General features: G+C 44.7%; 1 protein-coding gene, 1 non-coding gene and 1 pseudogene across 3 annotated transcripts; 2 read left to right on the top strand and 1 right to left on the bottom strand.

The window, feature by feature from the left end:
* The first annotated feature begins 5 nt into the window (after positions 1 to 5).
* On the top strand, positions 6 to 6,258 carry LOC101077235 (alpha-2,8-sialyltransferase 8E-like; annotated as a pseudogene).
* A 233-nt stretch (positions 6,259 to 6,491) lies between these two features.
* On the top strand, positions 6,492 to 11,547 carry LOC101075074 (alpha-2,8-sialyltransferase 8E-like). 2 transcript variants are annotated; one of them, XM_029836274.1, is made up of 9 exons: positions 6,492 to 6,706; positions 8,221 to 8,289; positions 8,354 to 8,428; positions 9,481 to 9,549; positions 9,614 to 9,688; positions 9,841 to 9,992; positions 10,180 to 10,252; positions 10,337 to 10,429; positions 10,526 to 11,547. In XM_029836274.1, the coding sequence occupies exons 1-9, from the start codon at positions 6,615 to 6,617 to the stop codon at positions 11,037 to 11,039; spliced, it is 1,212 nt and encodes a 403-aa protein (XP_029692134.1). In that variant the 5' UTR covers positions 6,492 to 6,614; the 3' UTR covers positions 11,040 to 11,547. The 2 variants fall into 2 exon arrangements, with proteins under 2 accessions (XP_029692134.1, XP_029692133.1); XM_029836273.1 differs by having other exon boundaries at positions 6,493 to 6,706; positions 9,841 to 9,985; positions 10,140 to 10,252.
* On the bottom strand, positions 10,053 to 10,124 carry trnac-gca (transfer RNA cysteine (anticodon GCA)). The gene has a single exon. It is a non-coding gene; the product is annotated as a tRNA-Cys (tRNA).
* Positions 11,548 to 12,834: the final 1,287 nt, after the last annotated feature.

The following is a 12,834-nucleotide window of genomic DNA, read 5'->3' as shown; positions in this document are numbered from 1 at the left end:
TATGAAGGTGGGGGGGGGGGAGAGAGAGAGAGAGAGAAGCAGAGGGAGGGCAAAAGAGTCCTGAGAAGTTAGTGGAAACAGGTAAAGTAAAAGGTGACCAGGGCTAGCAGACGTTAGCCAGCGAGGTGAGCCATGAGGAGAAGGTTCTTAAAGTCCCGCTTCTCTCTGGGGATTGTTATTGTCTGTCTCATGGGGTTGCTGTCCAGCCTCGGTTGGTACTTATCTGGTAACAAGTCAGTGTGTCACACACACACACACACACACACACACACACACACACACACACACACACACACACACACACACACACACACACATTACGAACACTGTTGTGCTACAGTGAAGTCAGACAATTGTATGTGGTTCCTTGTGTATAAAATTGTTTGTTTCCATTAGTTAATGTGCCTTTGAACAGTGCTTTGGGTGGGACCACCCTACTTCCACAACTGGGATATCTATATAGATTGCTAATCTGACAAAACATTATGCTGTGGCCGGACAATTCACCTTTGCTCCCTATATCTGTAGTATACTCCTTTCTAATGCACTTCACCTGTGTCAATAAGAATACCGTCTTGTTGTGTCATAATTACATGTTATCTTGTGTCGTTATGACACGTCATCTGACAGAACCTTCAGGGTCTTCTAGGTCTTCAATGAAGGCCTAAAAATTCTGAACCAAGAAAATAGGAGTATTAAATTAAGAAAAAAACATTTCTTTGCTACAATACATATTATCTTTTCTGTGTTCTAAAGTTAAGTTTACTGTTGAGTTGACATCAGCAATGAAAGGGTTACTGTCCTGGAGACATGTTATTCGGACAGAATCATCGTCTACCTGACCTTGTGGCCACTGTGTGTGAGAGCACAGAACTGGGAGGCCGACATGCTTCTATTCAGCGCTGGGCACCGTTCTGGCTCCATTCCTGTTCACCCTCTACACCTCAGACTTCACCTACAGCCCCTCAACCTGCCACCCCCAGAACCTCTGTGATGACTCTGTGATCCTCAGCCTCATCACTGACAGAGTTGATAAGGAGTGGTGGACTGGTGTCTGCAGAACCAAGGAGATGTTGAAATACTTCAGGAGGCAAAAACATGCTCCACCTGCTCTGATGAGCATCCAGGGTATGAACATTGAGAGGGTGTCCACCTACAAGTACATGGATGTACATCTGAACAATAAACTGGACTAGTCCCATCACACGAACACTCTGTATAGGAAGGCTCAGAACCGACTCTTCCGAATGAGGAGACTGAGGTCTTTTGGAGAGCAGGGGAAACTCTTCAGAACTTTCTCTGTCTGTGTGGTGCCCTCACCAATCTTTAATGTGTTATCTCAGCTCAGGACAGGGAGAGATTGGACATGCTAATCAGGAAGGTTAGCTCTATCCTGGGCTTCTCTCTGGAGGGTTAGCTCTATCCTGGGCTTCTCTCTGGAGGGTTAGCTCTATCCTGGGCTTCTCTCTGGACTCTGTGGAGGAGGGTGGTGGCTAAGCTAAGAGCCATGCTCCCACCCCCACCCCCTCCAGTGCAGTCTGACTGCATTGAGCAGCTCTTAGAGCCAGAGACTGTTACACCGGCCCGACAAGAAGGACAGGTACCACCACCTGTTCCTGCCTACCGCTGTCATTAAATCAACATGTTAATGTAGCAGCTGTCCTGTGAGGAAAGGGTTTGTAGGTGAATGAGGAATCTTGATGAAATATAGTTGAAAAGTGTAGTTTACACCTTCAGTTTCATAATGTTGGCTGTGCAACAATCGTAAAAGTGACAATTTATTTGTTGTGTTCTCAGCAAGAATCACACAGCTCCTGGAAGACAGGAAGTCCCCCAGCAGTCGGCCGAACTGTGCTCAGGTTGCAGGTGAGACAGAAACTTTTATCTGGGCGCATCATCAGATGGAGTCACGTCTACCTTTGTGTCACAGGGAGATCACTGACAAGGTCAACAGGTTGTATGCTCAAACCTTGGAGAAGAAGGAGGACAAGTCCAAAATACTGAGGTAAAATGTTTCACAAGTTTAAACTGGATTATTGAAACATTATGAATTGCCTTGAGGCACATTACAGAATCCTGGGGCCTGACCCCCAACAAGCAACAGTGGCAAGGAACAACTCCCCTTTACCCGGAAGAAACCTTGAGCAGGACCAGGCTCATGTAGGGTGACCCTCCTGCTAATGGCCGACTGGGTACAGAGGGAGGAGAAGGGGGAGGACAGGTAGAGGAGAGAATAGGCAGAGATCAGGGAAATAACATCTGTAGATGGATACAGAGAGAGGGGGAGAGAAGCAGAAAAACTACCCAATAAATAACATTGAATAATGTTTCCTAAGGGGAACATGCACAAGGTGAAAAAGATTGGTCCAAGTTCAGAACCTTGTGGAACTCCATGGCTAACCCTACAGTTTGAGGGGGGAATGCCATGGACATGAGCAAACTGGTATATATCTGGTAAATATGATCTTGTCACAGTCTGTCTTCTGGGAATCGTTTCACTCACCTGCTCAGAATCAGCAATCAGCCCGGTATTTAAGGTCCTGCCTCTGTTCCCTCTCTACCAAATTGTCCTCTGCATTCATACGAGTCATTCCAGCATTTTCCTATGGACTGATCATCCGGTACCAACCCTTCCTTTTCTTGACAATCCTGCCTCGCCTCTGTCCCGGTAAAGACCTCCGCCTTCTGTCTCTGACCCCGAGTTCATGCGAATCACCCCTGGGTTCTGTTTGCTTGTGGCTGGCCAGTCTTCTGCTGCTCAGTTCACTGTGCCAGCTCACTGGGATCTTCCTTCCGAGCGTGCCGCGTTTGGGTCCAATTGCTCTGCCCGTTTCAGATCTAAACAAGTCTCGTGCTGTCCCTTTAATCCCAATCACATAGTCTCTAGTCTCTGTAACTGTATCAAAAGCAGCACTGAGGTCCAGCAGAACCAGCATAGAAACCAGTCCAGTAAGATCATTAGTAACTTTAATAAGTGCTGTTTTTGTGCTGTGGTGAGCTCTAAAGCCTGACTGAAACATCTCAAACAGGCCGTTCCTCTGCAGGTGTTTTTCTTCTCTTGAAGGCATTTTGCCTTCTATCCAGTAGACTTCTTCGGTTCTGAACTTGTTGGGGACAGAGCTTGAAACTATAGCCCTTGTGGACCATTAGCATTCTAATGATCTGGGTGGTCACCTGAGAGTCGTTGGCAGGGTCGTTCACCTAGTTGGTGTGTCTCCCCTTTATCTGCTGGCTCACATGGTAATGAGTCACCAGGTCCCCTGAAATAGTGTGTTTGGTTTGTTGTTGGAAGGAGTGGAGGACTGCGTTGTATGTGGGTGATAGGAAGTGCCTTAGCCCAAAACCTCTGTTTAAGGATGGTTTTTCCAATTTGACATGGATGGCTTCCTTGACACCCCTTTTAAACCAGTGGTCTTCTCTGGCCAGTATCCATACTTGGCTGTACTCAATGGAGTGCCTGCTCTCCTTTAGGTGTAAGTGGACTGCTGAGTTCTGACCCGAAGAGTTAGTACGTTTGTGTTGTGCCATTCTTCCATGGAGAGGTTGTTTGGTTTCACCAATGTACAATTCCTTACATTCCTCCGGACACTGTACAGGATAAACAACGTTATATTGTTTATGTCTTGGTGTCTTGTCCTTCGGGTGTACCAGTTTCTGTCTGAGTGTCTTGCTGGGTTTAAACTGCACCGGTATGTCATGTTTTAAGAGGATCCTTCTAAATTTTTTAGAGACCCCGGACAGATAGGGGATTGAAACGCTGTGGCGTTTGTTTCTCTCCTCAGGAGAGATAATAATAATGATAATAACAAGTGTCATTAATAGTATTAATTGTTAGTATCATAGATAGGTGCATCTTTCACATAATCTTACTGAGAAATAATCATTTTAGCGTCATATATTCAAAATAGAAAACATTAAACAAAATATTGAATAAAGCTCAGAAAACAATACAAACACTCATCAAAGGAATGTCAATCTTTTATTGTTATTTGGTTAAGGACTTGTTTTTTGGTTACGTGAACAGTATCATCTAACATAACAGCAAAGATGGGTATCACAATGGCTTTTAACATCATATGTTCAATTTCAACACACTGTGGTTATGCAACAATCGTAAAATTCACAGTTTATCTGTTGTGTTCTCAGCAAGAATCACACAGCTCCTGTAAGACAGGAGGTCCCCCAGCAGGTGGCCGACCTGTGCTCAGGTTGCAGGTGAGACAGAAGCGTTTATGTGGGCGCGTCATCAGATGGAGTCACGTCTACCTTTGTGTCACAGGGAGATCATTGACAAGGTCAACAGGTTGTACGCTCAAACCTGGGAGAAGAAGGAGGACAAGTTCAAAAAATTCAGGTAAAGTGTTTTACTTAAGAGAAGAGATGAAAGACACATTTAACACTTTGCAGATCAAATGCTGGTACAATAATCATCAAATGATTGACCTTCAGCATTCATAGTTTAATAATGTGATTCTTTAGGTCTGAGCTGAGCAGCAAGTGTCAGGGGTTTGAGAAGGCCGTCATCACGCAGGCCAACACCGTGGTAGGATCTAAAATTGTGTATGATGGGGAAAGAAAAAGCTTGGTCCAGGTGACCCCGGAGATGTTCAACACCTTTCGAAAGGTAGTACGTTTGTGTGGTGACATAACTTCTGACAGTAAAGAAGATTGACACTGAGAACACGTAAAAGTAGAAGGTGGAACCCCAGGGGGTATCTGGACTTGGAACCAGAGATCTCTTTATTTGCAGTCAAATGCTCTACCACTGAGCTATACCCCCAATTCTCCCAATTCTTGACTGTAGGAACATCCTTTCCCAAATAAAACATGGGAAACGTGCGCTGTTGTCGGCAACGGTGGGATCCTGAGTGACAGCGACTGTGGAAAGATGATCGACTCGGCTCAGTTTGTCATCAGGTGAGATGATGAGTTCAGGTTCACGGCGACAGATTCCCTTTTTCTCCGCTTCCAGAGGTCATTCTCTGCAACGATGTGTTCAGGTGTAACCTGCCCCCCCTGAACAACGGTTACCAGGACCACGTGGGCGTTAAAACCGACCTGGTGACGGTGAACCCCAGCATCCTCATTGAGAAGTGAGCTCAAACGATCCACTGTGACCCCACAACATTGTCTGTGTGTGTGTGTATGTGCATGTGTGTGTGTATGTGTGTGTGTGTTTTGATGTCAGCTGTTCTGTTCAGGTACGGTGCACTCATGGGGAGACGGCGTCCATTCATAGAGAGTCTGCGTAGCTATGGCAACTCCCTACTGCTGATTCCCGCCTTCTCCTATGGCCACAACACTCCTGTGTCCCTGCGGGCTTTTTACTCCATTGAGGACTTTGGAAGCCCCACCCGAGCTATTTCCTTCAATCCTCAGTACCTACAGAAACTCGACGTCTTCTGGCGCTCCAAAGGTTTACGAGCAGTCTGACTCAGCAGCGGCTTAATGGTGGCCAGTCTGGCACTGGAACTGTGCAGCAACGTGCACTTGTTTGGCTTCTGGCCGTTCAGCAACCATCCGCATGGACTCCGTACCCTGAAGAACCACTACTACGACGACATACAGACTAAAAAGAAGTTCCACGCCATGTCGGTGGAGTTTGAACTCCTGCTGCAGCTGCACACAGAGGGCGTGCTCAGGCTTCACCTGGATGACTGTGTTCCAGGTGAAGTGAACCTAATGGGCAGCACCAGAGGAGACGGACCTCCTCTGTAGCCACTCAGTAAATGTACTAGTTTTTTGGTGACACTGATTAATTGATCGGGGTAAAACTGACCACTAGTTTTAGTCGTGTCTAGAGATATTTGCACTGAAATCAAAACGCAGCAACTCTAAACACAAACCTATTTATCAGCAGAAGCTTCCCAGGTGGAATCTGGACCACAATGTTGTTGACCCAACACTCCATGAGGCCTTGAATGCACCACAGTGCCTTACAATAACTGTAATTACTTTATATCTAAAATGAATGTATTTTTTACAGAATCAAACATCTCTGGTCAAAACACCTAGAATGTTCTGGTTGTGGTTGAATGCTTCTATTTCCCCATGAGGAACTGACACTGGGTGTGCCACAGGTGTGAAATGGACCTTTGTGGGCTGGGCCCTTCAACAAATAAGACCAGACACAATGGTCGTGATGGTTCAAAGTCTGGAGAAAACTATGTTTCTATTTGACTTTGATGAAAGAGAAATAAATACATCCAATTAACCATGTGCTAATGTTTGACCACTTTGATTAAACATTTAAATCCAGACATTATTCCATATTTCCAAATTTGCTTAGAGTTTAAACTGTTAAGCAGATTTGAAAATTGCCTCAAATAAAAGAGAGAAACCAAGAACATATGATTGTGCATTAACTCACCTTTTCTAACCTTCCTGATTTGTGTCTGAGAGGCAGGGTTACAAGACCAGGAAGAGAGTGAAGATATGAAGGTGGGAGAGAGAGAGAGAGAGAGAGAGAGAGAGAGAGAGAGAGAGAGAGAGAGAGAGAGAGAGAGAGAGAGAGAGAGGAGCAGAGGGAGGGCAAAAGAGTCCTGAGAAGTTAGTGGAAACAGGTAAATCAAAAGGTGACCAGGGCTAGCAGACGTTAGCCAGTGAGGTGAGCCATGAGGGGAAAGTTCTTAAAGACTCGCTTCTGTCTGGGGATTGTTATCATGGGTCTGCTGTCCATCCTCAGTTGGTACTTATCTGATAACAAGTAAGTGTGTAACACACACACACACACACAAAGATACTAAGAACACTTTTGTGCTACAGTGAAGTCAGACAATTGTATGTGGTTCCTTGTGTATAAAATTGTTTGTTTCCATTAGTTAATGTGCCTTTGAACAGTGCTTTGGGTGGGACCACCCTACTTCCACAACTGGGATATCTATATAGATTGCTAATCTGACAAAACATTATGCTGTGGCCGGACAATTCACCTTTGCTCCCTATATCTATAGTATACTCCTTTCTAATGCACTTCACCTGTGTCAATAAGAATACCGTTTTGTTGTGTCATTATTACATGTTATCTTGTGTCGTTATGACACGTCATCTTGCAGAACCTTCAGGGTCTTCTCGGTCTTCAGAGAAGGCCTAAAAATTCTGAACCAAGAAAATAGGAGTATTAAATTAAGAAAAAAAACCATTTCTTTGCTACAATACATATTATCTTTTCTGTGTTCTAAAGTTAAGTTTACTGTTGAGTTGACATCAGCAATAAAAGGGTTACTGTCCTGGAGACATGTTATTCGGACAGAATCATCGTCTACCTGACCTTGTGGCCACTGTGTGTGAGAGCACAGAACTGGGAGGCCGACATGCTTCTATTCAGCGCTGGGCACTGTTCTGGCTCCATTCCTGTTCACCCTCTACACCTCAGACTTCACCTACAGCCCCTCAACCTGCCACCCCCAGAACCTCTGTGATGACTCTGTGATCCTCAGCCTCATCACTGACAGAGTTGATAAGGAGTGGTGGACTGGTGTCTGCAGAACCAAGGAGCTGTTGAAATACTTCAGGAGGCAAAAACATGCTCCACCTGCTCTGATGAGCATCCAGGGTATGAACATTGAAAGGGTGTCCACCTACAAGTACATGGATGTACATCTGAACAATAAACTGGACTAGTCCCATCACACGAACACTCTGTATAGGAAGGCTCAGAACCGACTCTTCCGAATGAGGAGACTGAGGTCTTCTGGAGAGCAGGGGAAACTCTTCAGAACTTTCTCTGTCTGTGTGGTGCCCTCACCAATCTTTAATGTGTTATCTCAGCTCAGGACAGGGAGAGATTGGACATGCTAATCAGGAAGGTTAGCTCTATCCTGGGCTTCTCTCTGGAGGGTTAGCTCTATCCTGGACTTCTCTCTGGAGGGTTAGCTCTATCCTGGGCTTCTCTCTGGACTCTGTGGAGGAGGATGGTGGCTAAGCTAAGAGCCATGCTCCCACCCCCACCCCCTCCAGTGCAGTCTAACTGTGTTGGGCAGCTCTTAGAGCCAGAGACTGTTACACCGCCCCGACAAGGACAGGTACCACCACCTGTTCCTGCCTACCGCTGTCATTAAATCAACATGTTAATGTAGCAGCTGTCTTGTGAGGAAAGGGTTTGTAGGTCAATGAGGAATCTTGATGAAATATAGTCAAAAGTGTAGTTTACACCTTCAGTTTCATAACGCTGGCTGTGCAACAATAGTAAAAGTCACAATTTATTTGTTGTGTTCTCAGCAAGAATCACACAGCTACTGGAAGACAGGAAGTCCCCCAGCAGGCGGCCGAACGGTACTTCGGTTGCAGGTGAGACAGAAACTTTTATCTGGGCGCATCATCAGATGGAGTCACGTCTACCTTTTTGTCACAGGGAGATCATTGACAAGGTCAACAGGTCGTACGCTCAAACCTTGGAGAAGAAGGAGGACAAGTCCAAAATATTCAGGTAAAATGTTTCACAAGTTTAAACTGGATTATTGAAACATTATGAATTTATTTTCATTCAATCAATCAATCAATCAATCGATCAATCAAGCTTTATTTATATAGCCTCTTTTACAATCAAAATTGCCTTGAGGCACATTACAGTATCCCAGTGCCTGACCACCAACACGCAACAGTCCTGAAGAGACACCATTACAGGAGTTATTTGATCTCTTTTGTCAATACCTGTCAGAACTCTAGCTGCTGCATTTTGGATCACCTGAAGGCTTCTTAAAGAGTTGTTTGGACACCCTGATAATAAAGAATTACAATAGTCCAGCCTGGAAGTAACAAATGCAGGGACTAACTTTTCAGCATCATACTGCGTCAGTAGTTTCCTGATCCCTGTGATGTTCTTCAGGTCTGAAGCTTCACTAACTGCTCTGTCTCCTCTGGTTTCATGGATAAATAAAGCTGAGTGTCATCAGCATAACAATGAAAATTTATTCCATGCTGCCGAATAATGTTTCCTAAGGGAAGCATGTACAAGGTGAAAAGAATTGGTCCAAGTACAGAACCTTGTGGAACTCCATGGCTAACCCTACTGTATGAAGAGATTTTGGCATGTTTGCATTTACATATTTACCATCCTTGTATTTAGTATTATGCACGTATTCATTTTACTTATTCATTTTACTACTACTACTATTACTACTACTACTACTAATAATAATAATCCTATAATTATTATTAGGCAGGCAGGCAGGCAGGCAGGTGCATCTTTCATATAATCTCACTGAGAAATAACTTGAACTTAATTTTAACATCATATATTCACAATAGGAAACATTTAACAAAACATTGTATAAAGCACAGAAAACAATCCAAACTCCCATCAAAGGGATGTCAATCATTGTTATTTGGGTAAGGACTTTTTTTGTTGCGTGAACAGTATCGTCTAACATAACAGCAAAGATGGGTCGCACAATGGCTTTTAACACCATATGTTCAATTTCAACACACTGTAGTTGTGCAACCTTAGTAAAAGTCACAATTTATCTGTTGTGTTCTCAGCAAGAATCAGACAGCTCCTGGAAGACAGGAAGTCCCCCAGCAGGCGGCGGAACTGTGCTCAGGTTGCAGGTGAGACAGAAACGTTTATGTGGGCCCGTCATCAGATGGAGTCACGTCTACCTTTGTGTCACAGGGAGATCATTGACAAGGTCAACAGGTTGTACGCTCAAACCTGGGAGAAGAAAGAGGGCAAGTCCAAAAAATTCAGGTAAAGTGTTTTACTTAAGAGAAGAGATGAAAATCAGGACATCCTGCTCTGTCCCTAAAGACACATTTAACACTTTGCAGATCAAATGCTGGTACAATAATCATCAAATGATTGACCTTCAGAATTCATAGTTTAATAATGTGATTCTTTAGGTCTGAGCTGAGAAGCAAGTGTCAGGGGTTTGAGAAGGCCATCATCACGCAGGCCAACACCGTGGTGGGATCTAAAATTGTGTATGATGGGGAAAGAAAAAGTTCGGTCCAGGTGACCCCAGAGATGTTCAACACCTTTCCAAAGGTAAAAGGTTTGTGTGGTGACATAACTTCAGATGGTAAAGAAGACTGAGAAGTAGAAGGTGGAACCCAGGGGGCACCTGGATTTGAACCAGAGACCTCTTGATCTGCAGTCAAATGCTCTACCACTGAGATATACCCCCAATTCTTGACTGTAGGAACGTCCTTTCCCTAATAAAACATATAAAACGTGTGCGGTTGTCGGCAACGGTGGGATCCTGAGCGACAGCGGCTGTGGAAAGATGATCGACTCGGCTCAGTTTGTCATCAGGTGAGATGATGAGTTCAGGTTCACGGCGGCAAAATCCGATTTTTCTCCACTTCCAGAGGTCATTCTCTGCAACGATGTGTTCAGGTGTAACATGCCCCCCCTGAACAACGGTTACCAGGACCACGTGGGCGTTAAAACCGACCTGGTGACGGCGAACCCCAGCATCCTCGTTGCGAAGTGAGCTCAAACGATCCACTGTGACCCCACAACATTGTCTGTGTGTGTGTGTGTGTATGTGTGTGTGTGTGTTTTGACGTCAGCTGTTCTGTTCAGGTACGGTGCACTCATGGAGAAACGGTGTCCATTCATAGAGAGTCTGCGTAGCTATGGCAACTCCCTACTGCTGCTTCCTACGTTCTCCTATAGGCGCAACACTCCTGTGTCCCTGCGGGCTTTTTACTCCATTGAGGACTTTGGAAGCCCCACCCGAGCTATTTCCTTCAATCCTCAGTACCTACAGAAACTCGACGTCTTCTGGCGCTCCAAAGGTTTACGAGCAGTCCGGCTCAGCAGCGGCCTAATGGTGGCCAGTCTGGCACTGGAACTCTGCAGCAACGTGCACTTGTTTGGCTTCTGGCCGTTCAGTAACCATCCGCATGGACTCCGTACCCTGAAGAACCACTACTATGACGACATACCACCTAAAAAGAAGTTCCACGCCATGCCGGTGGAGTTTGAACTCCTGCTGAAGCTGCACACAGAGGGCGTGCTCAGGCTTCACCTGGACGACTGTGTTCCAGGTGAAGTGAACCTTATGGGCAGCACCGGAGGAGACGGACGTCCATAGCCACTCAGTGAATGTACCAGTGTTTTGGTGACACTGATTAATTGATTGGGGTAAAACTGACCACTAGTTTCATTTACGTCAAGAGATGTTTGCACAACATTAAACATAAATCTATTTATCAGTAGAAGCTTCAAAGATGTAATCTGGAACAAAATTCTGTTGACCCAAATGCTCTATGAGAGCCTTTAACAAGAATTTAGTGATAAGACTTAAATACAAGAGTTGTTTTGTTTGTGGTTCCTACATTAAAGCTTTGACAGCCAGCCTCCAATGACCAAATACAATGGTCGTGGTTCAATCTGTTACAACTACATTTTACATCGATTAACTTCATAAATGCATCCAATGAACCATTTGATGTTTGACCACTTTGATTAAACATTTACAGCCAGACCTGATTTGGGATGAAATACCAATTTTCCAGATGTATTTAAGGTTTAAACTGTTGAGTAGATTTGCAACTCATTTGACAGGGAAAATGGTCGGCTCTAATAAAAAAAGAAAAACCAAGAATGTGCATGGATTGACTTTTCCTAACCTTCTAACCCCCTCACTGCCTAGGCCAAGGGTCATACATTTAAATTTAAATAAACATAAATTTGCTGTGGGACATTTTAAAAGTAGATTTCAGATGTATTTCTAAAACTGAGTAATGGGTGAAATAAGAAAGCTGTTTCATAGCGCTTTCACGCAACCGGAAGAATACTTTGTCCGTTGCCTCGGCAACCACTGCAGTGATGTCAGGGGAAAATCTTGGATGTTCGCAACCAAATTTTCCTCCACAGATTCATTCTTTGTAAAATTCTTCTGTATTTTCTGGAGTGGTTCCCCTTTCAATGGTATCAACTTGAAAGTTTTTAATTCCGGGCGTTGGTGCGGCAGAAACTTTGTCAAAACAATTGTGGTTGTGTTGGTTTGTCACAAATCTTTAAAATTATGGCCCCAAACTTCATCTGATTCTTTACGTTTTGATTTTGATATTACCGCACCTGCAGCTGTAACATTTTCACTGCAAATCCAAACATCTGGAAGAAGCTTTGCTCCAGTTAGGAGGCACCCAACTGCTCCCTCTGCCTCCTGGAATCATGTGCTCAGTGCCCCTAAAACCAGATCTTTGTAGTGTTTGAGTTTTATCCAGACAATTAGGCCATTAATGGGCTGGAATGTTTGTTTCTTTTTCGAGAAATTAGCCTGTTGCCACAAGTTGCCTTCCCGGAGATTGCTCGTGGGATTGGCTCACATCAGCAGTGACCTCATTGTACTCACAGCTGCAGCTTCCCTCTCATTCCCACCGGCGAGCCTCTCCGGGGATAGCATTTTTTTTTTTTCAAATTTGTCAAATTCGTGAAAAGAAAACATTCTTCCTCCTCACTGTTTCATGTTTGTTCTCCAGGCAAATGAGTGGAAACATGACTGAGGACATTCGGACCTTTCCACTGGATTTCTCACGAGTCTGGAATGACTGCAGGAATGTTTGTAACGTCACACCAGTTCTTGTTGTTTTTTTAAACTGTGTGAGATGGAGCAAACCTAAATCTCGCGAGGCGTTAATGTAATTTTAAGTCTGACAGACGGGGATGTTCCTCCTGTCAGAAGCGGAAGTTCAGCCGTCATCAAACGAGCTGCCAGAGTGACAAACAGAACGACACAGCTGACACGAGCCGGACTGACATATCTCCTCGGCCTTCTGCGTCGTTCCTGTATGTGACGCAACATCAACCCTTGTGACTCTACCTCTCGTGATGGCACTGGGCAGGACACCCCCGATCCCCCCGCTGTGAAAAAAAAGGACTCT

This window comes from Takifugu rubripes, chromosome 5, assembly GCF_901000725.2.
Source record: "Takifugu rubripes chromosome 5, fTakRub1.2, whole genome shotgun sequence".
NCBI classification, from domain to species: Eukaryota; Metazoa; Chordata; class Actinopteri; order Tetraodontiformes; family Tetraodontidae; genus Takifugu; species Takifugu rubripes.
The sequence above is the reverse complement of the archived record's forward strand: the minus strand, read 5'-3'. Positions and strand labels throughout refer to the sequence as shown.